Source organism: Laccaria bicolor, genomic scaffold, assembly GCF_000143565.1.
Source record: "Laccaria bicolor S238N-H82 LACBIscaffold_1 genomic scaffold, whole genome shotgun sequence".
Taxonomy (NCBI): Eukaryota; Fungi; Basidiomycota; class Agaricomycetes; order Agaricales; family Hydnangiaceae; genus Laccaria; species Laccaria bicolor.
In genome coordinates, this window is record NW_001889872.1 from 803,079 (window position 1) to 827,792 (window position 24,714).

At 47.8% G+C, this 24,714-nt stretch overlaps 9 protein-coding genes across 9 annotated transcripts; 5 read left to right on the plus strand and 4 right to left on the minus strand.

Moving 5' to 3' along the window:
- Positions 1 to 11: 11 nt before the first annotated feature.
- ERG5 (cytochrome P450 sterol C22-desaturase) lies at positions 12 to 1,990 on the plus strand (the record flags this gene model as incomplete). The annotated part of the gene is made up of 6 exons (XM_001873285.1): positions 12 to 313; positions 364 to 477; positions 529 to 603; positions 653 to 1,316; positions 1,370 to 1,689; positions 1,740 to 1,990. The coding sequence occupies 6 exons, from the start codon at positions 12 to 14 to the stop codon at positions 1,804 to 1,806; spliced, it is 1,542 nt and encodes a 513-aa protein (XP_001873320.1). The 3' UTR covers positions 1,807 to 1,990.
- On the minus strand, positions 1,951 to 3,982 carry LACBIDRAFT_300937 (uncharacterized protein; the record flags this gene model as incomplete). Its single annotated transcript, XM_001873888.1, has 10 exons — positions 1,951 to 2,088; positions 2,144 to 2,189; positions 2,238 to 2,461; positions 2,522 to 2,695; positions 2,750 to 2,859; positions 2,909 to 3,195; positions 3,255 to 3,392; positions 3,448 to 3,496; positions 3,553 to 3,688; positions 3,740 to 3,982. The coding sequence occupies 10 exons, from the start codon at positions 3,980 to 3,982 to the stop codon at positions 1,951 to 1,953; spliced, it is 1,545 nt and encodes a 514-aa protein (XP_001873923.1).
- Positions 3,983 to 4,657: 675 nt separating this feature from the next.
- LACBIDRAFT_142711 (uncharacterized protein) lies at positions 4,658 to 6,811 on the plus strand (the record flags this gene model as incomplete). Its single annotated transcript, XM_001873286.1, has 14 exons — positions 4,658 to 4,703; positions 4,752 to 4,771; positions 4,834 to 4,849; positions 4,907 to 5,130; positions 5,179 to 5,245; positions 5,297 to 5,311; positions 5,361 to 5,487; positions 5,536 to 5,638; positions 5,688 to 5,766; positions 5,824 to 6,160; positions 6,216 to 6,291; positions 6,341 to 6,402; positions 6,425 to 6,729; positions 6,780 to 6,811. Coding segments are annotated over 14 exons (1,509 nt in total), but the record flags the coding sequence as incomplete, so codon positions are not given.
- A 196-nt stretch (positions 6,812 to 7,007) lies between these two features.
- LACBIDRAFT_291613 (uncharacterized protein) lies at positions 7,008 to 10,974 on the plus strand (the record flags this gene model as incomplete). Its single annotated transcript, XM_001873287.1, has 6 exons — positions 7,008 to 7,389; positions 7,410 to 7,580; positions 7,633 to 8,172; positions 8,220 to 10,108; positions 10,160 to 10,466; positions 10,523 to 10,974. 6 exons carry the CDS (start codon positions 7,008 to 7,010, stop codon positions 10,822 to 10,824), a joined length of 3,591 nt encoding a protein of 1,196 aa, XP_001873322.1. The 3' UTR covers positions 10,825 to 10,974.
- Positions 10,975 to 10,986: 12 nt separating this feature from the next.
- Positions 10,987 to 12,664, minus strand: LACBIDRAFT_300941 (uncharacterized protein; the record flags this gene model as incomplete). The annotated part of the gene is made up of 3 exons (XM_001873889.1): positions 10,987 to 12,096; positions 12,150 to 12,275; positions 12,329 to 12,664. 3 exons carry the CDS (start codon positions 12,662 to 12,664, stop codon positions 10,987 to 10,989), a joined length of 1,572 nt encoding a protein of 523 aa, XP_001873924.1.
- A 599-nt stretch (positions 12,665 to 13,263) lies between these two features.
- On the minus strand, positions 13,264 to 14,436 carry LACBIDRAFT_300942 (uncharacterized protein). Its single transcript, XM_001873890.1, has 4 exons — positions 14,193 to 14,436; positions 14,001 to 14,139; positions 13,696 to 13,945; positions 13,264 to 13,641 (listed from the first exon to the last, which is right to left on the minus strand). Exons 1-4 carry the CDS (start codon positions 14,335 to 14,337, stop codon positions 13,399 to 13,401), a joined length of 777 nt encoding a protein of 258 aa, XP_001873925.1. The 5' UTR covers positions 14,338 to 14,436; the 3' UTR covers positions 13,264 to 13,398.
- Positions 14,437 to 14,535: 99 nt separating this feature from the next.
- LACBIDRAFT_300943 (uncharacterized protein) lies at positions 14,536 to 16,182 on the plus strand (the record flags this gene model as incomplete). Its single annotated transcript, XM_001873288.1, has 6 exons — positions 14,536 to 14,649; positions 14,698 to 15,009; positions 15,060 to 15,421; positions 15,470 to 15,802; positions 15,856 to 15,946; positions 15,994 to 16,182. 6 exons carry the CDS (start codon positions 14,536 to 14,538, stop codon positions 16,180 to 16,182), a joined length of 1,401 nt encoding a protein of 466 aa, XP_001873323.1.
- Positions 16,183 to 16,393: 211 nt separating this feature from the next.
- LACBIDRAFT_300944 (uncharacterized protein) lies at positions 16,394 to 18,440 on the minus strand (the record flags this gene model as incomplete). The annotated part of the gene is made up of 11 exons (XM_001873891.1): positions 16,394 to 17,150; positions 17,202 to 17,401; positions 17,458 to 17,511; positions 17,570 to 17,728; positions 17,788 to 17,802; positions 17,853 to 17,885; positions 17,931 to 17,979; positions 18,032 to 18,073; positions 18,126 to 18,174; positions 18,230 to 18,284; positions 18,348 to 18,440. The coding sequence occupies 11 exons, from the start codon at positions 18,438 to 18,440 to the stop codon at positions 16,394 to 16,396; spliced, it is 1,506 nt and encodes a 501-aa protein (XP_001873926.1).
- A 302-nt stretch (positions 18,441 to 18,742) lies between these two features.
- Positions 18,743 to 20,464, plus strand: LACBIDRAFT_300945 (uncharacterized protein; the record flags this gene model as incomplete). Its single annotated transcript, XM_001873289.1, has 8 exons — positions 18,743 to 18,806; positions 18,855 to 19,019; positions 19,070 to 19,170; positions 19,229 to 19,234; positions 19,284 to 19,405; positions 19,459 to 20,221; positions 20,273 to 20,343; positions 20,401 to 20,464. 8 exons carry the CDS (start codon positions 18,743 to 18,745, stop codon positions 20,462 to 20,464), a joined length of 1,356 nt encoding a protein of 451 aa, XP_001873324.1.
- Between the last annotated feature and the right edge of the window lie 4,250 nt (positions 20,465 to 24,714).

The following is a 24,714-nucleotide window of genomic DNA, read 5'->3' on the forward strand; positions in this document are numbered from 1 at the left end:
CTCACTTCTCCATGGATCGCCTAGCTTCTGCCAAAATACCAGCCTCCACGGCCAATCCTTCTCTCTATTCCTTCGCTGTTCCCTCTGTTGCATACGGCAAGTCTGCAACATGGTTCTATACTACCATCGCAATCGTCATTGCTCTTCTTGTCCTTGAACAGTCCGTCTATCGCTTCAAGAAGCGCCATCTTCCCAGCGACAAGTGGACAATCCCCCTCATCGGTAAATTTGCAGACTCCATGTCGCCATCCATGGAATCCTACAAGAAACAATGGAATTCTGGTGCTCTTAGCGCGGTCAGCGTCTTCAATATGTTGGTTCAACTTTCTTCGCGTCCCCCGCTCTTTGCTGATTTTGCTTAAGCTTCATCGTAATGGCCTCCTCAAATGAATACGCACGCAAGATTCTCAACTCCCCTTCCTTCGCAGAACCTGCCCTGGTTCATGCTGGTAAACAAATTCTTTCCCCTGAGAACTGGTAATTTTTTTCTACGTCGCCAACATGTTCACCATACCTAATGCTGTTCAGGGTGTTCCTTACTGGGAAAGACCATGTGCAATATAGACGTGGTTTGAATGCTTTATTCACTCGCAAGGCCCTTGGGTACGTCCGATATTCACTTTGATCAACATATTCACCTCATATTCTCTAGTATCTACGTCGCCATTCAGGAGAGCATCACGCGCAAGCATCTCAAAAACTGGCTTGCGGAGGCTGCGAAGACGGGTGCAGCTCAGCCCATCATGATGACTGCCCGAGCCATGAACATGGATACTTCCTTGCGCGTCTTCTGTGGAAATCACATCCCCGAGCACGCCGCTCGAGAAATTAATGAGAAATACTGGGCAATTACGCAAGCACTCGAACTCGTCAACTTCCCCCTAGCTTTGCCTGGAACCAAAGTTTACAAAGCGATCCAAGCTCGTAAAGTTGCCATGCGGTGGCTCGAACTCGCCGCCCATAACAGCAAAATCGCGATGGCTAATGGCGCTGAGCCGGAGTGCATGCTGGACGAGTGGGTTCAAGTACTCGCCGACCCGACGTACAACTATCGAAAAGAATTTAGCGACCTCGAGATGGCCATGGTCGTATTTTCGTTCTTGTTTGCATCGCAAGATGCCATGTCCAGCGGTTTGATCTATGGTTTCCAACATCTCGCTGATCATCCTGAGGTTATGGCAAAGGTCAAAGAAGAGCAGGAGCGAGTTCGTCAGGGCGATTACGAGCGAGCATTGTCTCTTGAAACGCTGGCTCAAATGCCTTATCTTCAGGCTGTTGTCAAAGAAAGCATGCGAGTACAACCTCCCGTTCTGATGGTTTGTTGGTCACCATACATGTCCTCCACCCCCCTGTTCATTAATTCTATTAGGTCCCGTACAAAGCTACCAAAGCCTTCCCCATCACTGATGATTACACTGTTCCAGCCAACAGCATGGTCATCCCATCCTTTTACAACTCTCTTCACGACAGCTCCGTTTACCCCGATCCAGAGTCCTTTAACCCTGAGAGGTGGTTAGATCCTCAGGGCCTGGCGAATTCTAACCCAAAAAATTATCTCGTTTTTGGGAGTGGACCTCATCGCTGCATCGGCCTCGAATACGCAACCATGAACATGACACTGGTGCTTGCTACTGCATGTGCCATGATGGATTGGGAACACGAGGTCACTCCTCTTAGCAACACTGTCGAGTAAGTCTTGAATTCACAGCTTTTGATCTTGGCTTGACGATCTCTCGCAGGATTATTGCGACTTGCTTCCCTAAAGATGGTTGTAAACTCAAACTTACACCGCGTATCCATTCATAAGCAAATATGCTTAATTATAAAATACGTTAAAATACCCTAATATTTATGAGAAGAGCACAAGCCCCATTGACCAAGATAAGGAGGAGGTATATAGATCATTGAAGTTATCATAAGTGCTAAAGATTGCTTGCTAGAATGAGTTATTTACAGTCTGCGAACAAGTAGAGGAAGTGAACTGGCGGTTTGATTTTTGACACGAGGCCGAACGACGAAGCTTTGGAAAGCCTCAATCTCGTAGGGGCAAGTAAAGGAAAATTGGCGGACGAGTGTTACAACGAGAGCCTGGCAAACATACATATCAGAGGGTGTTTGTAATTTCTAATCAAGGCGTTCTTACCTTGATCTCCGCTATTGCAAACGATTTCCCAATACATGAGCGGGGTCTGTGAAACACTTTTAGTTCAATCGCCTCAAAATGGCAAATGCCCTACCCCTCGCTGAATGCTAGGAGCTCGCGGCCGCGACGATTGCCATTCTGCTTCATTTCCAACCACCGTTGGGGCCGAAAGATCTTCGCATCAGGCCCCCATATTTCTGGGTCAGACTGTATCGCATTCACTGGTATCACCAACAGCGTTCCTTTCGGTAAAAAGAGTTGCAGTTCATTCATCCCGGGAATCGGTTCTGAAAGAGGGAGACAGATATCGTGGGCAGTCTGGATGGTAAGGATTAAAATTGAACGATGCTGAGATTATGGCTGGTTAGGCAGTCATACCTCGTGATGGTTTTCTAGGATCGCGGGATGTAATCTCAAAGTCTCCTTCAAAACGGCATCAAGAAGGGGGCAGCGGCTGTTCACAGAGTCCATCGAGTGATCTAGCAAAGAAGAGAATTCTTCCCTGAGGGCAACCTGAAGTTGATTATCGGAAGCTAGTTCGTAGAGTATCCACTACACAAGAGAATTAGTAACTGAGCACAAATGTGAATGAGTATAGATTCTCACAGCTACGACAGCTGACACAGTCTCATAACCAGCCGAAATGATGGTTCGCATCTGAGAAACTACGTGTTGCTCGTCCAGAAGAGAATGGGGGAACGAGTCATCTCGTCGTACTAGAAAATAAATGTAATTGAAACGTGCAAGAGTGGAAAATGATCTTACGCATGTGTGCCATTACGGTTTTGCTGTCACGATCCCCTGCGACTTTTGCGTCCCACCACATCCTGGATGCAATCACACCAAGTTCATATTTTGTTTTCTGGATCATCTCACCCTTCTTCCCCATGGAAAGCACGGGAGGAAACAGCCAGAAGAGCGCTCTCATATAGAAGGACGAACTTTTGTGTTCACAGTTCGTTAATCCATTTAGGGCCTCTTCTAGAGGATGGGGCGCGCCTGAAAGGCAGTCAAAATCATAAGAGAACGCAGCTCGTCCGATGGTGTCAAGCCTATGGACACATAAATGCGTCAAAACTTCAGCGAGACGGAGGATAGATCGTGAACGCACGCAAACCGACCAGCCCAATTGGTAATGTCAATTTCCATTTCGTCCACTGAGCTTGCATCAAAAAGCTTCGTCCATTGCATTGCTAATTTTGCCGAAGTCTCAAAAAAAACTGGTGTCAAGCCACGAACGGCTTGCTGGCTTCGGTAAGGACCTTGAGTTTGGTTGAACAAAATGGGATACGGCGAAATCATACTTTAATGCTGGAGCTAGAATACGCCGTTGGTGTTCATGAGCAAGTTTCCCTTGTCGAGCATATTATTCAGGTCAGAGGAAACGTTATAAAGTAAGCTGCGCCGACCTTCTACCCAAAGGATACCCTCCCCAAGGGTCGCTCTAAACCAGGCACGGACGCCTCGAGGTTTGGGAAGACTATAGATACCTTCTCCTAGGATAAAAGAAATAGCTTTAAAATCGGTTATGGATACGACTGGGTGCTATTAGAAACATCAATGGCGCAACTTGAATGAATTTGACAAGTCGCATACCCAAAGGGCACCCGAAAATTTGACGACTTTTCCATATCTCTTGTGCCACTCGATGTAGGGAGAGCCAGGTGCGCTCTGATATAGATTCCATTCTTCGCCCCAGAGAAGAGATGACGGTGGAGGCCCGGGAATCCGAGAGAGGACGCGTCTTGTCAAGAGCAAGTGGAAAATGTAACGGGACACAAAGACGATCAAGAATCCAAGGCTAAGGAGGAAAAATTTCAAAGACAGATAGAGGAACATTGACACCAAATAGGAGGAAGGCAAGTGAGATGGTCACTTATGTTTTTCCGGGTCTGCTTATATATTCATCGAGCGGTCTCGATTGTAATGGAGCCTCAGCCATAATCGTCAATCGTTGAAAGTCGCTCATGACAGGTGCAATCGTAAGTTGTGGCGAGAAATGATACAAAAGATTGGGTATAAGGTTCGTCCGAGTGACCCGTAACGCTCAAGATAGTTTTGAGATCAGGACGACACCAGAAGCTAGGAGTATGAATGCCGCTTTGTGGGGATAGTCGTTGCCGCGTACTGACACGTTGGAAACTACGGATGTGCGTAGGTGTCTGTCTGTAGTCTGTCTAGTGAGTCAAGTTTAAGTAGGTTGTGACACGTTGGGTCGCGACGCGACTGGGATTTGGCACGTGCAATTGCCAGCGTTTCTCCAAAACAAGTCTCTCGCGAAGCAAAAACGAGGCTATGAGAGGCAAATCTCGTCCAGATTCAATGGCCGTCTCCTCGTCTTTGAGCAGCATACACATTTCTCCACGTACTCCAAGGACGCCGCGTGTGCCGACATTGGAGGATGGGGAAGAAGACTTAGAGTTGACACTTCTCGGTGAAGATGAACGTCAGCAAGCGGCCCGAGACTTGGGTGAGCGCGAGAATCAAGAACTTCTCCCCGAATCCAAGCGGCCGATTTCAGCGAGGGATAAGAGGAGTATGGTTTTACTCTGCGTTCTCTGTGAGTTTCTTCTCCTAGTCATTCTGACATCTTCTCAAGTGCACAAAGATCTTATTCAGGGTGTTCCGGTACGGTCGACTTAAATCACCGTAAGCAAAATTGCGCTAATTATCAAGCCCTTGTTGATCAGCTTGGGCTTGCTTTAGGTCTGTCGTGCTTTGAACATGTTCCATACTACCGTCCTTATTTTATTTTGTGTATAGGATCTGTGCCATTTCTTCTCAAAGAACATTTGTCATACTCGCAACTTGCGACGTTTGCGTTGTCAAGTTATCCGTATTCCCTCAAACTCCTCTGGTCGCCCATCGTCGACTCCGTTTTCATCAGATCCGTTGGGCGTCGAAAGTCATGGATCATACCAATGCAGCTGATTGTGGGAACTCTAATGCTTTACATCTCGCTTAACGTCCAAAAACTTCTTGACGATGTAAGCACCCTCATATTCCTGTGTAATGTCATCTTTTACCAGTTTTAGCCGGGAAACAATGTTACTGAACTTACCGTCATCTTTACGCTGCTTGTGTTGTTTTCTGCTACACAAGGTAAGCAATAATTTCTTGATCCCGTGCAGCACGTTGACGTGATCAATGTAGATATAGCCGTCGATGGTACCTTCCTCCAGTTTATTAATTGTACCCCGTAATGATCTTTTTCAAGGCTGGGCGCTCACCCTTCTTTCGCAAGATTGTTTATCGTACGCATCAACGTGTCAAACGATTGGACTCAATACTGGCTTCTTCGCTTCCTTCACGGTATTCCTCGCCTTCAACAGCGAAGCTTTTGCGTATGTCCGTCCGATAGATATTTCGAAATATTGATAACCTGCCCGCAGTGCGAGATGGGGCGTTCCTCAACTAAGCCTGAGCGGCTACTTGAGGTTCTGGAGCATTGTTTGTTATCTAGTTACATTCTGGCTGCTATTCTTCAAGAAAGAGGTGCGCGGACTTTGTCTTTCCTACATTTCAGTCCTAATATACCTCACAGGACAAAGAACCTGCTAGTGAAGCAGATATGAGCATAACAGCTGTTTACAAGACAATCTGGACTATCTGCAAGCTAAAACGTGATCAGAATTATATTCCATTTGACTTGCGGGTTGCTCTAACAAATTTACAACCAGATGTTCAACTCCTCATCCTTATGCATCTATTCGCTAAGGTTGGATTCGCAGCAAACGAGGCCGCCACTTCTCTTAAGATGGTGGAGAAGGGTTTTAGACGCGAGGACCTCGCGATTGCTGTGTTGATTGATTTTCCGTTTCAAATAACAGGCGGGTGGCTAGCAGCCAAGTGGTCTAGGGGCGATCGTCCTCTTAGGCCATGGATGCACGCGTTTTGGCCTCGCCTTCTCTTTTGTCTGATTGCCACCCTCGTTGTCTACTGGTTCCCGAAACCCCCGATAACCCTTGGTTTCTTCGCATTTCTCATATTTCACACAGTACTATCATCTTTTGCCTCGTAAGATCGGTCTCCGCTCTCGAAGGAGTGCTAATATTCAAATGAACGAATACAGGACCGTTCAATTTGTTGGCATCTCAGCGTTTCACACGCGAGTATCTGATCCACTAATTGGAGGGACATACATGACGGTACGCTTCACAACTAGGTCCTCATCAAATCTTATTCGTTTTTCTTTAGCTGCTGAACACCTTTACCAACATGGGTGGCACTTGGCCAAAGTGGTTCGTTTTGAAAGGAATGTGGTTACCGCCTGCTTGCAAGGCCATTAATTGACCCCCTAGTAGGTGTTGACCTCTTCAGCGTCGCGATATGCCAAGTGCCTGATGCTGGCATGGATGTCAAAGTTCAAGGTATGACACTTCATTTAAGCCGTTCTGATGCTTATGTTCATGTCGGTATTGCAGCGACGGAATGCGTGTCGGATCATGGAAAGAAGCTGTGCCACGAAATCAATGGCATATGTACCACAGAGCGAGATGGATACTACATCGTTTCGGCGATTTGCATGGCGTTTGGAGTCGTCTTTCTGTTGGCATTCATTTTGCCGACGGCTCGCAAGCTTCAAGGTCAGATTGCCGTTTCGTTCAAGTGGGATATCGACTGACTTGAGTTGTAGCATTACCAACGTCCGTTTGGCGGGTTAAAATGAGTTGATATAATGTATATAGAGCAGCGTTCAAGGGATGTGGACTGGAGTTGGTTGTTATTTATGCTATTTAAAACTCAGCAACGAGAATGATTTTCCACGTGTGTGAAGAAACTTTAGCTGAACCGACACTGATTCAGAATTTTTGAAAAATACCGCGTACACCTCATCCTCACAAACTACATCTACAAAATATAAATGTCTACAACTACCATGCATTTTGGGCCTGAATGGATGCGCACCAAGCACCAGCCTCTCTCGCGTTCACAGCCACCACCCTCTCCACCACTCTCTGCAGCCACTCCAGCCATGTCCACCTATTCAGCTCTCGTCTCGCCGGTCTCTCAAGCACACCCTGAAAAACCAGATGAAGCTCATCCATTCCGTTATTCAAAGAATGATCTCCTGCGAATTTACAGAGAAGGTACCAAGGGTGGCCTTGCGCTAGAGGTCGAACGATGGGAGGGTGTTGTCCGCGAGTTAGGAAGCGAACCAATAGGGCTGCGCGAAATGGGTGATGCAGAAAGGAAGGCAAGCGGTCGCCATTATGAACTCTCAACCTATTTCATCGCCCCTCACCGTTTGTTCAGCTTTTCACAGGTCCTTTGAACTCCGATCTCCGTCGACGTCAATCTACCGATTATCTTTCTCCCTTGAATACGTCCGCGCTCGGGATTGAGCGCCCTCGAATGGCTCTTAATACAACCTCCGCTACTGGTAGCCCATCTAGAGAACGATTTGGCACGCTCAAGCGTCATGACAGCAATACCGGTGCGATTCTGCTGTTTTGTCCCCCCTCAGTATTCTTAACGCCCTTCATCAGAACCGCCGGCCTCGAACATTTCCCGCAAACAGTCGCTCTCGGCGCTCCAAACACATGCGGCTTCTCCTAGAAACGTCGCTCTTCCTTCCCCCCGCTCGCGTGCTGGGTTTATGCCGAATTTTGATGGCGTACTCAATAATGGAGATTCGTGGACTTCTCGACGTCGTGCGTCTGAGGCGTCATTGAAATCTGGAGCTGCTACATATCGCGACTCTGGAGGTGATTGGGAACATGATGATAAGAACGCAGGAATCAGGGAGGAGAAAGAGGAAGAAGTTGGTGCAGATGCAGAACGACGGACTCGTCCCCCACTTGTGACCTCACTCGCTGCCGAGCATACACAAAGTGAAAGCCGTTCTGATTTATATCCGTCGTCAGACGCTTTTGACTCTGAGTCGAGAGGGCATACTCAGTCACATCATGGCTACGCAAACCCACTTGATCCTCTCGGCGCCACAGGGATACACAATTCGTTTTCAGATGTGCGCGATCTTGCAGGTGTCGAGTGGTCCTACAAGGATCCAACTGGTCAGGTCCAAGGTAAGTATAGTCTGTCCCACCCTCTTATGAGGCTAACGACGTCTCAGGCCCGTTTCGCGCTGACTTGATGCAGAAGTGGTATGATGATGGGTATTTCTCCGTCGACCTCCCTATGAAACGTACGCACTTGGACTCGCAATGGATCACTGTTGAGGAATTGGCAAAGCTTACGCGTGGCGATAAAATATTTCTTTCGCCTTTCGTTCCGGTTCTCCCACCTGGTTTATCTCTACAGAATGGTTCTCCTCTGCAGCCCCTCCACTCAATCGCAAACCAAAACGTTTTCTCCAACCCTTATCAACCCGCACCAGTTCGATCGTTGCGTAGCTCAACACTCGATTCTTATATTGGCACTGGCTCTAATCCGTCTGATTCTCCTTCATCATCATTTGGCACGGGTCGCTTTGGTGATTCATCACCAGATCCCTCTTCATTCGGGGGAAGAGCGAGCAGCAACCTTTATTTTGGGGGGGATTCAGCTGGGCTCGGATATCCTGCAACCCCTGATACAGGTCCTCTATTTGCCAGCAGGAGACCTAGCCATGATTATGCACACGATCCGGCGCTAGCATTACGTTCGCCATCGTTTGGCAACGTCCCAGTTGGTCAAGGTCCCTTGCTGGACGTATACGAACGCGTTACTGGCTACGCTTCAGCGCAAGGACCTTGGAGTCAGGACACCTTTGGAGCCGAGCCGGCTATAATGGTTTCCTCCTCCACTTACAACGATCTCTCCAACAGGCCAACCATAATTTCCAGTGATAGCCTGCCTGGTGCTCATCGTGCTCACCAGATATATGGGAATGGCGACGCCGGTAATCCTCACAATGCGTTACACGAGGACAACCAAACTCATGGTCCCTCAAATACAATTCTTGATCGTCGATTGCTTTCACATTCGCCTGTACAGGAGTACTTGTCGGCGCAGCAGCCAGACACTGGACACAGAATCAGCCCCGATCACACGACTTTCACCCCACCTTCAGGCAGTCAAGGCGCTAGTCCAATAATTGCTGAAGTCGCTACACCATGGAAAAGTGTACAGGAAGAATCTCAGTCTCGACGCCCAGGGCCCTTCGAAGTTCCTCACCCCACATCAACAAATACGATCTCAGTCCCCGCTACTCACGCCCAACCATCACCTTGGGGTCGAGGCAGTCATATCTCTAGGCCTAGTTCACAATCAAACGAGCCTTCTCCGTGGGTAGTCGCATCTCAAGGCATTCTTGAAGACCCTTGGAAGGACCCAGAACCCAGCGGTTCAACAGTCACCAATGGTGGTCAGCACAATCAACAACATGAAGGGCCGGAATGCTCAGTGGTTTCCCCCAAAGAAACACAAGACCAAATTATCTCCTCGCAAGGAATCCCGGAGCCTGTAACGTCGTCTGAAGATTTGTCTGTCCCAACTGCTCAAAGCAAGATTATCACACCAATTCAACACTCGAAGCCGACTAGCCAAGTTGCCGAATCATCGGCACCGACGCCGCCGACGCCAAAAGTTGCTTGGGTTAAAGAGGAAGAGAAAAAGAAATCTCGGGCCCCCGGGGTTCCCTTAAGCCTGCGGGGGATACAAGAAGCTGAAGCAAAGAAAGCGGAAAGTCGTAAAGCTGCAGAAAGGGAGCGAGAACGTGCTGCTCGCGGATCTACCGCTGTAGATGGAAAAGAAGATGTACAACCCTTCACCGCTTCATGGGGCCTGCCTACCTCTCAGACAGGCGCACGTGGAGGTGTATCTGTCAAGGAGTCGCTTCCTACCGTTTCAGCCGCTCCGAACAACATCACCCTTCCTGTTTGGACAACACCCGTGAAGCCCCCAGCGGCGAAGACGATGAAGGAAATCCAGGAGGAAGAGGAAAAGCGCAAGAAGCTGGCGATAAAGGAAACTGCTGCCACAGCCACAGCCAAAAGAGCTTACGCAGACTCCACGGCCAAGGTATGTAGACTATTTTTCTTCGCCTTCATGATTTGATTTTTATGATATAAGGTTGTGATCACCCCTAATCTTACACAGAGTAATAATGCCTGGACCACAGTTGGACCAAGTGGCAAATTATCGTCCCCAGCTTTGACAGCCGTCCGGCCTACTGTGCTATCTCCTTCTGGATCATCCACTCCGATCAACTCATCGCCGTCCGTTCGTGTCAATGGAGCTAGAAGTGCTGCCCTTCCAGCAGCCGTGTTAAAGCCAACTGCACCAGCTCCCAAGGCAGAAGATTTTCCTGCAACACCATCTCACGATTTCTTGAAATGGCTGAGCGAGTCATTGAAGGGCCTCAACAAAACTGTCAACGGTAAACTGCTCTGCCGTCCATTTTCATTTGATTAATGACAATCATTTCAATCTTAGTTGAGGAAATCATGGCGATGCTATTGTCTTTCTCGTTGGATCCTGATCCGTCGACTATTGAGCTCATATCCGACACAATATACGAACATAGTACGACGCTCGACGGCCGCCGTTTTGCATCTGACTTTGTCTCAAAGCGTAAAGCTGATGCCGCAGCCCGACCCAAGGGTGTCAGCACTACGAGCAAGACCCCGGCAAAACCAGTTTCGATCGCTGATGTGGTGAAAGCAACGCCAAAGACAGCGCAGCCAGAATGGGGTTTCAAGGTAGTGAACAAGAAAAAGAAAGGCAACAGGGCTTGAGGAACAGATATGTTCGAAATCTACCACACCGACACAAACATAGTACTTGCATTGCGTGTTGGATATCATCTTCGTTAAGTAGGTACAAAAAAATACATAATCACCAGGGATAGATTTGGATAGATAATCTTACAAGTGGACCTTCACATCAACCTCATTTACTTAAGATTGTTCCTCTTCAACATCCGACCAATCACTACCAAGGTCATCGGTTAAATGAGACGGCAACGGCCCCGATGATTGCGGCACATCCGTCACGTCAGTCAACAGAAACGCACTGACGTCCTCTGGTTCGACGGGAGATCCGAGATTGAGGACAGTTGGAACGATTGGCACTGCTGCCTCAATAGGAACATCTAAGACAGCGTGGGCATCCACCACAACCTCCCCGCCAGACGGTGGCTGAGAGGCGTTGATTTCTTCCTCCTGTTCGTCATCGCTGCAACGTGACATTCCAGAAACAGATACCGCAGAGGGTGAAGACCCTTCTTCCGGCTCGGTAGTGAGAATTTCCGAGGGGGGGCTAATCGTCTCGGCATTTGATGAAGAGATCACATCTTCTTTCTCAGTTGCAACATCGTCGAAAACAGTCGTGCTGCTACCGGTGGCGTTAACATCTGGGAGCGCCCCCTGCTTCATGCTGTCAGAAACAAGGGGCAGAACCTGAGCCTCTTCCGGCTTCCTCTCGTGCGTTGACGCATCGGAAGCAACCTTGTGCGATGCCTCTATGCCTCTTTCAAGTTCGTCTAGAGCTGTTTCGACCCTGCGGACAACCTCCTTCCTTTTCGTTCTCAGCGCTTCGTTCCCAAAGCTATCAATCGAGTCAAGCCGAGACAGGAGGGAAGTTAACGCTTGCTCGTAGTACCTGACAGGATGATTGCGAGCGCTGAATGCCAGGCGGGACGTGCCTTTGACAAGTGCGTCACCAACATCGTGGAGGTGTGTAGAGATGAAGTCGAGTTGGGTTGGGAAATGAAAATCGTCATTCAAAGTTTCAAGAGCGGTTTCGATGCGTTCGACAACGTCAAAAGACCGAACGACATCTTCGGACGTCGCGTTCTGTGACGGTGGTGTGGATCGTGCTTCAGTAACGGACTCCTTGTACTTTCCCTTCATGGAGCTATTCGTTTGAGCCTCGTTTGGACGGGAAGCAGATGAGTCGGCAAGAGACGCAAGTATGGCGTGTATGGTATCATGAATCTCGGTCGCAACTTCATCCTTCAGTCCCAACCCAAGGAAAACATCTTTCGAAAACTCAGATTTCGACTGACGCTAACAAGAGCATTTTGAGAAAATAAATGGTGCAGCTAAACGAAGTGACGTACATTTTCTTTTGCGGTCCTAGGGGGTCCTTCAGAGCGGAACCCACACGGGCTCGAGTGATAAGGAACACCATGAGATTGTTTTGAGCAGTTCACAGGAACGGAGCTTTGGTGGTCTTCCAGCAGAGCCTAGACTTGGGTTAGTGCCAATTTAAATTTCCGTGGCGTAGTTCACGACTTACCTGACACAACTGCTCTCGCAACAAGGCTGCTTCCCTCTCCTCGCGGCAGCGGGCCTGAACGTCTTGTTTCAGCGAAGACTGGTTAAACTGTTGATAAGGTGACTGTAAGCTATGGTTGGAGTGCAACGGCCCATAGTTGAAGATGGATAGGCGGGCGGTATGACGACGAGTATGCTGAAGCTGGAGTCGATGGAGGAGAGCTTCCTCCTCGCGTTTAGCCTCGTAGGCGATGTACTCAGCTTCTGCCGCTCTGGCTTGAGCGAGAGAAAAGAGATACCGATCACGGGGGCTCAACTGCGAGAGGTCGATCGAAGTGGTTGGGGTGCGAAGTAACATATTGAGGGTGATTTAGCGATATTGAATGTCGGGCCAAGAAAAAACTTGTGAGCTTTTATAGCTGAACATGATAAATGGTAGAAAGAGCTGGAAGGTTGGTGAACGATGGTAAATGTCGCTGAACGCGCGTCGATACGCGTAAGCTCGCGTTGAGTAAGCTCGGGGTTGGTGAGTCACTCTGAGTCTGACTCATCATAATTCGCCGCTCACATCTCGAGGTTGCTAGAACTTGACAGTCGTTGAACGTGAATACTGTTGGACGTGAACATCGACGCGAACGGCGAACGCAGGCAGATGCTGCTGTTTGAATTTTGGCAAGCGATTGACCTTGGCTACATACCACCACGTGACCGATTCATCAAAAGTTCAACAATTTTTGGAATCTGTTTTCTCTCCTAACCCTCACAGCAGTTCTCAAGGCGCAGTCAGAGAACAACTCTTTCTCATCCAAATCGTGACCAAGGGTAGTGGTTCTGACAGGGGAGATGGAATCTGAGCTCAATTAAGCCGGAGCTTCTTCCAAACTGCAGTTGTTCATTGTAAAATAATGAAAGGGAAGAGGCTTGACTATGCAGCTCAAACACATTATTATCCTGTCGTAGTATACAAATCGACTGTCATTTGTAATACTAAGGTCTGTACAAGATACTAGCACATGGAATAAGCCTATTACAGAGCCGACGCGGGGCTCAAACACATCGTTTCTATCATCCAGCGCTCTTCTCCCCACAATTCTAATGACGTCTCTGCGACAGAACAGTACTTGAGAATAAGTACATCGCAGTGACTATAAATTCCATAATAACAGAAAGAACAAGATAAAGAACCCAGTCACCCGTGACTGGGTTCATCTTGGCCAGTGTTGGGTTTGAAGATAGATGTTTTCCATCCAGATCCGACGAGGACCAGGCAGCCATCACAGCATACGCCATACGGACGCCCATAAACGGCAGAGCAACGGTAATTCCAAAGAGAAGCTGTGACAAATGAATGTCAGGAAACAGATTTGCTAGGAAGATGGATTCACTCACATTTCGACGGTAAGTCCTCATGTACCAGCGGTACCCCCAACTGCCCAGGTGGGCCAAGAATAGAAAAACGTATAGTCCAGCTAGGATGCAAACGCCGGCTCGGCGCAAGGTCAGGGCTGTGCTGGGATGGGCACTTTTTGTGCTCAATACTCCCCCTGCTATGGACAAAGCCAGGCTAATGAGACCGAGCAGTCCAAAAAACCTGAATATCAACGTAACACGGTGTTGCTCGCTGTAAGTGTGTTGTCCTCTGCCCAAGAAGTATCAGAAAGACAACCAACGTGAACCTGGGCGACAGAACATACACCATCCCGAGAAAACCAAGCGTTGACAATAACAGCATAGTTAGTGCTGCTGGATCCATGATGTACGCGGCAGAAAATAGAGATATTTTGGTTGGTTGCGACTCTGCGGCTACGAGCAAGGCTCCTCCTGCTATCCGAGCTGCATTTGTTGATAAGTTTGAGAGATGATATTGCAAGAATTGACAAATTTACCCATGGAAAAGATAGAAAGAAACAGCCATCCAGCATCACGCCGAAAGGCGTATCGATACACGAGATAAACCGTTAGCAAGGCGATGGGTGTATAGAAAACGATTTCGACCGCTGAGATGATTCCTCTCGTGTCAAGGTGAGGCATATTCCAAGGAAATGAGGGATTCCTAATGGTATCGTGGAAGGTATCGTGAAAGATATCGTGAAAGGTATCGCGTTGGGTATTCTGATATCGTGATTCGTGAAGCAGCAACTAAAGCTTAAACTGAGTATGGCACCAAGTTCATATTTTCCTATTCGGGAAGTGAGGGCACGTGAACATTCCTTTTATCTTTGGCACCGAATGCGACTTCCCCGTCGAGTTCCATGGGCGTCCGTCGGCGAACTGGAGCAACTTTGCTCATGGATATACACCGACGACGATAACGGAGACTCCAAGTTGCTAGCAATCAACAGAGTATGTGAAATATCAGTGTTTTGCTTTTGTTGGCTAAACGTCAAACAGCTATCTGCTTGGAAAAACATAACCACTCTTCCGCACGCCCTCGAGTCGACACTATCATTGTTGGTTGTGATCGCACAAGATGTCCCCCAGTCGGCCTTACCTTCCCACCTCTCTCTTCGCCAGAGCTACGCGACAGCCATCATTCGACTTGTCAATGGTCTCGTCGACCCTCTCCAAGTTGGGGCCTATGCTCGTTCGATTGCCTCCATAGCCACTCAACTTGGCTTTCCTTCATGGCTTGTTGAGCTTCGACACGCCGCTACGCACGAAGACCTCCCCAGCATCGGCCTTCTTCGCGAGGCAGCTCGGCAGGTGAATAATTATCTTTCCTGGCCTTGCGGAACTCAATCTATCCACGGCAGTCGATGTCCTGGCTTCTCCACAATTACTTTTTACCTACCATAAATCCATTCTCTGCCCCACAGCAGGTTGCACGCCCATTACGTTCACTTACGCCCGTTTTGAAACAATACAAAGGTCTAATGAAAATCGTCACAAGAGACGCATCCGTAACCGGTCAATACACGCTCGACATTGTCACGGTTATGAAGGACATTGAGAGATGGATAGCCGAGGCCGAGGTGGTGGCTGGTCTTGCCGTGCAAGAGGAGGGATGGGAACCAAGTCAGTCCAATGATTCGTCCTCGGCTAAAGAGAGATGGGCAATAAAAAGACTATGCGATTCCCTCTTGGAAAAGGGTGCTTTGGTTCCACTGGCGAAAAAGTAGGCGAACCTCTTCTCATAACCCTCATATTTTTGACACACATGAAGGAAGAGGACCCTTGAAGAAAGCACCTTCACCCCCCAAAAGAATGCCATCTCGCTCTGGTGTCCACTTTTGAAACATATACAAAGTGTTCGCTCCAACTTTGCTGTTGTGCTTTGCGATGTCATCTGCTCTCGTCTTCTAAATATCGACGACGCGAAGCTGGAAACCAATCCAGATCCTTCTTATGAAGTATTTCTGGCTTCTTGGGTGATGTGGGCTATCGAGACGTGGAGTGGAGAATTATGGTCAAAAGTTGATTTGAAAAGGGATGTTACTGTAGCACTGGTGCGGGGACTTGGCCATCATCTGTCATCCTCCAAACACCCTCGAACTGCGTAGGATGCAATATCCCGTTGAAAATTCGAGGCTGATCTCACTGCGATCCTAGGGCCTCTACACTTTTACGAAGAATCTGTCGAGATCAAGAAATGGATAGAACGCTTGCCCTGCTGCTCAGTCCGCCTCGAAACTTTGCTGCTGTAAGCAATGTTTCACTTGGGTGATCGTCAAACTGACCGTCGAAAAGGATTGGGAGCCACAAGACCTCCTAGTAATGAGTGAAAGGCTGCAAAGCCTTCAATCAATCTTCCTGCCCGAACCTCCAAAACGGATGTTGTCTGTACAAAGGCAAAGTCTCGATTTACAATTGGCAGGGTGGAGGGTCCTTGACGAAGAGAGGGAATGGAAACAGTGCCCTATCGGTGTTTTTGCCTGAAAATTCGATGTTGTAAACTAAGACCAGATTTCATTGTCGACTAGAAAGATCACCCCCGGGATATGTACCATTGAGCATGAAAAAAAAGTAAAATAGGAAAACAACAAGTAATAGTCCCAAGAAAAATCCGTCCAACAAATTGTCACCACATGAGCATAGGAACCTCAGCAACCGAGAGACGCATGTATACAAAGGAAATTATCATAGCTTATCATGTAGCTGAATTGCTCGAATGTCCAGTTTCCTGAGCTGGTTTTCTAGCCACAGTTGGTCGTCTTTGTTCCTGAAGAAATGTTGGTGGTTCCGTTGCGTTTGTTCGGCCTCCGTCGCTCCTGTTAACACTTGCACTGCGTCCTACACTACGGGCGTCACTCAATCCTTCGCTTTGACTCGACGAAGAAGCCCCGGTTGGATATCTGGGTGGTAATTCAACAATTTGTGTGCCATCTTCGTGATAAATGGTAACAGGCGGTGCCTGACTATCATGGTGGACGACGTAAATTTGATTTTGTGATCGATGGGAAGAACTGCCATATGCAGGCTCGTGTGCAGTGGATGCATGAGTGGGGGCAAAGGGAATGGGAGAAAGAGGTTCGTGAATAAGACGACCATCTTCTCCAGGCATTACGAAGGGTTCAACATGGTAAGGCGTTGAACCTACACGACCCATGGTATGACCCAAAGACGATGGGTTGCTGCTTCCCATTGAATTGTCCATAAGGCCTCCAAAAGCTGTCGAAGGCACAGGCCTGTACTGCAAAGAGGCTTCGGTAGTGGGAAGACCAAATGCCGTGACCTGGGGAGAGCCTGCTATGGAACTGGCCATATCCGCATATCGTTCGCGACGCCTGCCCCTGTAGTGCCGCCTTAGGAATAGGAAAGCTATCAGTATTCCGGCAAAAAGTCCAACACCCAGTCCGCCGAAACCAGCACCGACGACAACGGCGGGCTTCACTGTGTCATTGGACCTAAAGCTTCCTCGTTGAGAAAGTTACGTGGTGATTTACATGACCACTCACAAAATGCGAGTCGGATTATCAGCAAGACACGCCGAAGTCGTCCCGGCACCACTATGAAGGAGCCCATTGGCCCACATATTACCAGCTGAATCAACAACACTCAGAAAGAATGGCGTTGCCCATGACAAGCCAACCGTCCAATTGATGCCTCTCATATCAGGACTCGTGATATTGTATGGAGGATGAAGAGCAGGAGCAATCTGTGGAAAATAAAGTCTCTCAGTCAATGAGGAGATGGGGAGAATCAAAAGCGTACTGTAAGGGTATAGGGAGGAGTCCCATTCTTCGGAGTAATTGAAATATCACTGCACTTTGCAGAGAGTTCGATAAGCAGATGCAAAAAAGGCGGGCAGATCGAAATAACTAACTTGATCGATCCAGCCGTACTGCGACATTGGGCCGTTATCGACTTGGGCGTTGACGGAAAGGAGGGGAGGAAATGTAACACTTGCACAAGTAGGTGTTGTGGTAGCCGGAATGACTGAATACGTTGCTTGACACCCTCCAGTGTTTCCGTTTTTGTCAAACTTGCAGATAGTGTTGAGAAGTTCATGGTAAGTATGAAGGGGATTGAAACCAGAATCACCATGCATATTTGGTACTATGAGCAAGGTGAGTTGTACATTGTATCACCAGCAGTAAGATACTCACGAGGGTACCCGGAGGAAATGGGACAGCCCAGTCCTAACCAAGATCAGCACGATATAATCGATGTTGGTCGAAGCTTACAAAAACCAAGCCACTACCGACGGGGATGATGATCGGAACGATGTAAATCCTGAAGGTGGGAGGTAAGGATAGCAAGGGAGAGTCTTGGGTCGTTCACTGACGATGTATAGACTTGAAGGTAGTAGGGAGCAACGTTATTCGGACTGGGGGGAGATAGTACATTCATTTGAAAGTGAAGACAAGCGAGGGACGAACCCCGTTGCGGTACTTCGCTGCCAAACGATGTGGATACTCTCGCATTGGGCTCAAGATAGAAAAATTGAACGAAATGCTAGGAATGCGATGGTAGGGACGCAGACCTGTGACTGGGATGGGGTATGGTTGACCAAGTGCATTCCAATCAAAAAAGAAAGACTGTGTAAAAGGGAAGCATATATAAGATAAATTGGCGTAGAAATGAATGTATGTGCAACGAACCTGTGGCAAGGGAGGGGTGGCGACACTATGCGCAAGGCTAACGCTCGTCAATCCCCAGAAGGTCCACTGTAGCGAGCGACGGCATATGTTCATGATCACTGGTGGAGACGACGAGGCATTCAGAGTGGCAGTGTTGGAGGCAGTACAACTAAAAAAAATACCGGAGTAAGTGGTCTTCGGTTGGCCTTAGTAGGGTCCTAAGTACTGTAATTAACAGTAGTATAACCAAGTAAACGACATACATATTGTACTTGCAAGTACTTACTGTCAATGTATCCAAGTACTAGCAAGTAAGTAAGTACTGTCAATGTAATCCGCTTACTAACTATTAGGATCGCATATCAGGGTCGTTTAAAAATAGATTTCCTTTCCTCTTCTTCCCTCTCATACATATCATGAAACTCAACAGCCCTCTTCCTCAGACGCTCACAAAAGAGTGCACAAAGGCTGCATCTATATGTATGATCTCTTTCCATACCATCGTATTCATCTCTCACCTCCTTATAGTCCGGTCTTTCGTCGACAACGGAAACAACGGCCTTGATGGTGTCATTCCTCGCTACGTCCTCGAGAATGCGAAAGGCTTCGCTATCTTTACTATCTTCAAAGCCGGTTTTATCTTCTCAGCCAGAGCAGGGAGCGGAATAGTAATAGCAAAGCTCGATAATGGGTGTATGTCCTTCGAATTCTCATCCCAAAATTTCTCCTCAACCCCATTTCAGCATGGTCTGCTCCAAGCGCCATTGGAACTGCAGGCTTGGGAGTGGGCGGACAGGCCGGGGCTGAGATGACCGATTTTCTTGTTGTGCTGAACTCTCGCTCTGTAAGCCGGCTATTATCTTCTCCGCTGTCCGCTCTCTTCGCTGACTGCGCTTTTCAAGGCTATCGTTAGTCCCAACCTTCTCATATTGACATGAATTTGAAAGGATATTTTAGAATTCGTTTATGGCTGCAGGCTCTCTCACTCTTGGTGGCAACATGAGCATTGCTCTTGGCCCACTTGGACGCAATGGGGAAGCGACTGGTGCTTTAAATACGAACGGAAAAGTTGCCGCCATGTATGTTTTTCTTTGTTTCTTCTTCTTTTCTCTTTCTTTGAATATTTTTCTAGGTACAGCTATTCCAAGACTCGAGGCTTATTTGGCGGCATCTCCATCGAGGGGTCCGTCATCGTGGAAAGACAAGACGCCAATGTACAGGCTTACAATTCACCTGTGACCGCCAGACTCCTTCTTGGGGGAGTAGTCGAACCCCCAACCTGGGCGACGCCGCTCATCAAAACTCTCGAGGCATGCACAGGCATGCCTGGCGGTCGAGAGTGGGTCTACGATGAACGGCCGCGCACCCCCGGAGGTACGTATATATTCGGAGGCGTAGCTAGTCCGGGTGCTGGTCCAAGTACACCATCCTTTCTTCGGAAGAAGAAAAAATCCGAAAAGGACAGCTTTCCTCCTCAATCCTGGGGGACAGCATCAGACTCGGGATCGTACTTTACCGACGAAAGGCCTGGTACCCATTCCCGTAATATGACATGGGACGGCCACGCCACCATCCCCAGCACCTTTGAAACACGATTTGAATCGGATTTTAGTGTGGATCAACCTATATCTTCAAAATCGAATCCTTTTGCGAATGGCAATTCGTCGTCATCTGAACCTAAGATCACAGCTAAGCAGCGCCATACTCCCTACTTCAAGTCGACGAGTCTCGATTATGCTTCTCCCCCATACTCACCACCTTCCGATATTGATCCATTCTCCGTCCCTTCACACACGCTGTCCTACATTAAACCGAAACCCGAACTGACGCGACCACTTTTACCACATGAAGGCGTTGCTAAGGCCATTGCTTTGTATAATTTTCGAGCAGTCGAGGTTCGCAGATCTTATCAAATAATTTGCCATTTATTGACTTTCAACATTCAGTCAGGAGATTTATCGTTTTCGAAAGGCGATGTTATCATCATCACCCAGAAGAGCGGCAGTACTGATGATTGGTGAGCTCCTTGCTATCAAATTGTTATCCAGTCTGCGAGCTATATACTTTTCTGCAGGTGGAAAGGTAAACTTGGAAGCCATGAAGGCATTTTCCCCGCAAATTTCGTGGAAGTTGTATAGTAGGATTGAACATCGCGTTATGCCGTTTATGAATCTGTTTCAATAGAACATTCAAATGTATATTATGCACAATTTTATATGTCATAGTAAGCTGCCATTGCCTCCTCATTATCCATTTCGGAATCCACTGACGAGGACTGGGTCTGGTGATACCACTCAAGTACCCTTGGGTGAGCTAGCACCCTGATAAAAAGTCGTCAGTCGTCGGCGCTCCGAACTTGTTGAAAAGACTTACTTCGCCGCATCAAAATTAATGACTTGCAGCTGCTCCATGGTGGTAGCGCGAGAAATGGCAACATAGGCTGCAACGAAGTAAAAAACTGTAGCCGGTTGTCTGTGCAATCACTTTACCTTGGCCCTTTTCAAATGTCCGCCCGAGATCAACTTTCACTCGCTCAAGTGTTTGACCCTGGGATTTGTGGACGCTGAGAGCCCACGCCAAAATCAGGGGGATCTGCAGGTGTTCTCAATCAGATATTTTGTGCGTCCATTTTTACACCTACTTGTGTTCGCTGAGCTTCCACCTCGCCATTAGGATTATTTGCAGTGAAGTCTTGCGGAACAATAATCATTTCTCTTCCACCAATAAATCGCACAATTGGCCAGAGGATGGCGTCGTTTTGAAATCGAGATTTGACCTCTTGACCTTCTATTGTTGCGACCGGGATATCCTGAAGTCGAGCAGCTCCCAGTGAAACAAATTTTGTTACTTGTCCCACAGACCCATTCACCAATTGGCCTTGGATTAGATTCTAGGCCAATGTTTAGCTGACGTAGGTCGACACTCGAATAAAGAAAAGAAAGAAACCTTGATTAGCATGACTTGTGCACCAACCTGAAAAGAGATAAATATCAGTCGAACGACAAACAAGCAAAATTCATCACCAACCTTGAGCTGGATGGACTGTGGGGCTACGAAACGCTTGAGAATCCGATCCATTTGAACTTGTGTTACTCTCACTCCATTTGCATCGACACCAGCACTATCTGCCGCTTCATAAGAAAAGCATTCTCCAGGCAGCTGGCGAAGACGCGACAGGTTGGCGCGGTCAACTTCTGCCCTGGTGGAGAAACTGGGGGTGTAGCATCAGATGTTTACGAAAAGAAGATGGAGAATTTTATTTACAGTTCGGTTGGTTCAATTCCGTCTGTGTATACAACCCGTCGCGATAATGATTTGAAAGTTTCAGTGGTTAGTCGATTCATCCTTCCAAAACGCATCTCATTGAGCATGTCAACAAAGGCTTCCAGTGAAGTTTTAAGATCCTATTTAATGTCAAGGGAACAAGTTGCTGACTTTGGTCTTTCTGACGGAAAACCCGTGTGAGGGTGATCGGAGGTCCAACGCAGTCACTCCATGTTTGAGCATCGAATGCAAAAGCCGGCGTGACCACCTGCCCTTTCGCATCACGTCCTCCAACGGGTGGCAGCTGGCAGAAATCGCCGCACAGTATAAGCTACAATATATTAGTGGAAGGGCGACTTGACTTTGATTACTCTTCACCTGAATCCCACCAAATGGTTTTTCGCTGTGTCTCAGACCCCGAGCCATATACTCCTGTGTACAGGTAGTTAGTTCGCGCAATACATAAGATGCAACAATTGAAGGCCTTCACCAATTTATCAAAGAGTTCACCATCGATCATCGAGACTAAAAAAGACTTTAGAATGCCAGACAATAAAAAGAAGCGAGGGCCCACTTTCATCAATAATCAAAGTTTTGACAGACTGCCAACGGTGGATGACATTGGAAAAAAGTTGAGCTTGGCCGAAGAACTTGCCGACTACGTTTTTCGCTGTCTCGTTACCAATACCGATCCCGGCCCATGAATGCAATGTGACACCGCCAATATTTACGGCAGCTATTCCTGTTGATGCTGTTATACCAAGCGTAGACGATGCAGAGCCCCCACTGAATTGGATGATCTCCCGTAGCAAAACAGATTTCCCGGTTCCTTCACTCAGCAAATAGGTAAACGATCAAGAGATCATAAATAATAATAGAAAATACCAGCTGAACCCGTGAAAAATACGCTCTTGCCTGCTTTGACTTTGTTCAAGACAGCATTTTGCTCTGGTGAAAGGGTGACAGCAGAAGTCGTTGGTCGGAGGCTGGAGTCGTCATCATGAACGAGCGCCGACTTGTAGCTCGACTGAGAATCTATAGCTTGCGAATCTTTCTTCGATATTTGACGTTGGTGTCGTGCGGTAGAACATAAACTTGTGTGAGCATTGGATTGCGAACCGTCCGTTGCCAGGCTTGACACAGGAAGCGTTGATGATTTACTAGCAGCTAGCCAATTTTCTGCTTCTTGAAGAGAGCCAAATCCTTTGTGAATAGCCCCCGGAAACCTTAGAACCTAAGACAGCAAAAACATTGGGTGGTCAAAGCGCTGTGGCAGATCGCTATTAGCAGCAGTGCCCGCCAGCACCTTTGAGTTACACTTTGATCCAATCTTAAATACGCAGAAGAAGAAATTTGACAACACACACTTGGTTCCAGTTATCGTATATTTTTGGCCCGTCTCGGCCCACCAAGACGGCATAGTAGTTTTTCTTCTGTGCTCGGGGCATTCAAGTTGTCGGGTTCGCGTAGGTCACAACTCAGGTGGCCGTGACATTTCAAGTAGAACCACTGTAGTGGCACCTTTCATAGACCGTTTCTATGCCCAAAAGGGCGACATCAAAGTTCTACGCGATACTCAATGGCAAAGGCGGACCCCGAGTGGTTAACAGTCAAGCAGAAGTAAGTCAGTCTTCGTTACGCTTGTCACTGATTATACTTCTAACCATTACCCACTTCGTTATTAGTTCCGCGAGGCGGTAAGGACGCCGTGCGACTTTACATGAGTCTGTCTCACTCCTCAATGCAGATATTACACGTCAGCGGCGCAAGTGCCAAAGGCTTTCTGAGTTATGAGGAAGCTCAGTGCTGGCTTGATTCGGCACGAGCAGCACACGGAACTCACCGTATATCACATTCCGGTAGTCAACATATCTCCCACAAGTGAGTATGACATGCCTAACGTCTCTTCTCCTGACAGCTATGGGCTCCTCAACACACAATCAACCACCTTACCCCTCAACACCTCCTCGGATCTTCGCAGAGGCCGCTGTCCAATGTATCACCCCATCGGGCCAATCTGCTCCCAACCCAAGGACCCCATCGTCATTTGAAAACCCTGATGTTAGTCAAGGTCATGCCGCGATGTTGGTTACGTTGCAGAAGCCAAACGAAGGCATTCAATTGTCAGTGGAGCAGCGTCGCATTTTGGCGATGGTCAAAACTCGGCAGAATGTGTTCTTTACGGGTCCTGCCGGTGCGTAAATTTAGGTGCAGTGCAATTATTCCCATTTTGCATCTTGGCTTGTTGTAGGTACTGGAAAATCGGTGCTTCTCCGCGAAGTCATTGCGCAGCTGAGAAATCAGTTATCCTACGATGCCATCGCAATCACTGCATCCACTGGGATAGCTGGTTTGAACATTGGAGGCTCGACTATCCATTCATTTGCAGGGATTGGTCTCGGGAAAGAACCGGCAGACCAGCTCGCTGGAAAAATTTTGCAATCACGGCGCCTTAGACAGCGTTGGCAAAGTTTGAAGGTCCTCGTCATTGACGAAAGTCTGTCATATCTTATTCAATGGATAGGTCTTGCATTTGAACAATTTTTTCGCTCAATTAGTTTCAATGTTAGATGGGGTGTTGTTTGATAAACTGGTATGCTGTGTTTTTTCGCCCTCAATCCCCTTAGAGGTTCTGTAATCTCCTGACCATTTCCCTCAGGAACACATTGCTCGTGTTGTCAGAAATTGCCGTCAACCGTTTGGGGGTATACAGGTGCAGAATATTCATGCAACAAAAGTTGTTTCATTGACTTGCTTTATTTTAATATCTAGCTCGTGCTTTCTGGTGACTTCTTCCAATTGCCACCGGTCCCCGATCAAAGTCACGAATACAGAATGCCGGCAACATTTGCTTTTGATGCGAAGAGCTGGCCCAGGTGCATTTCACGGCCTGTCTTCCTCAGCCAAGTTTTTCGGCAAAAAGATGACGGTAAGAACATATCACATGGCGTGCTTAGACATTCATTCATCTGTGTTTTTAGTCTTCATTGGCATACTTGCTTCTCTGCGTAAGGGAGAATTAAAAGAAGAAGATATCCATCATTTACAAAGCCTCTCGCGGCCCCTCCATTACGCTGATGGTATTGAGCCCAGTCAGTTGTGGGTGATATGTTCCAACAAAGGT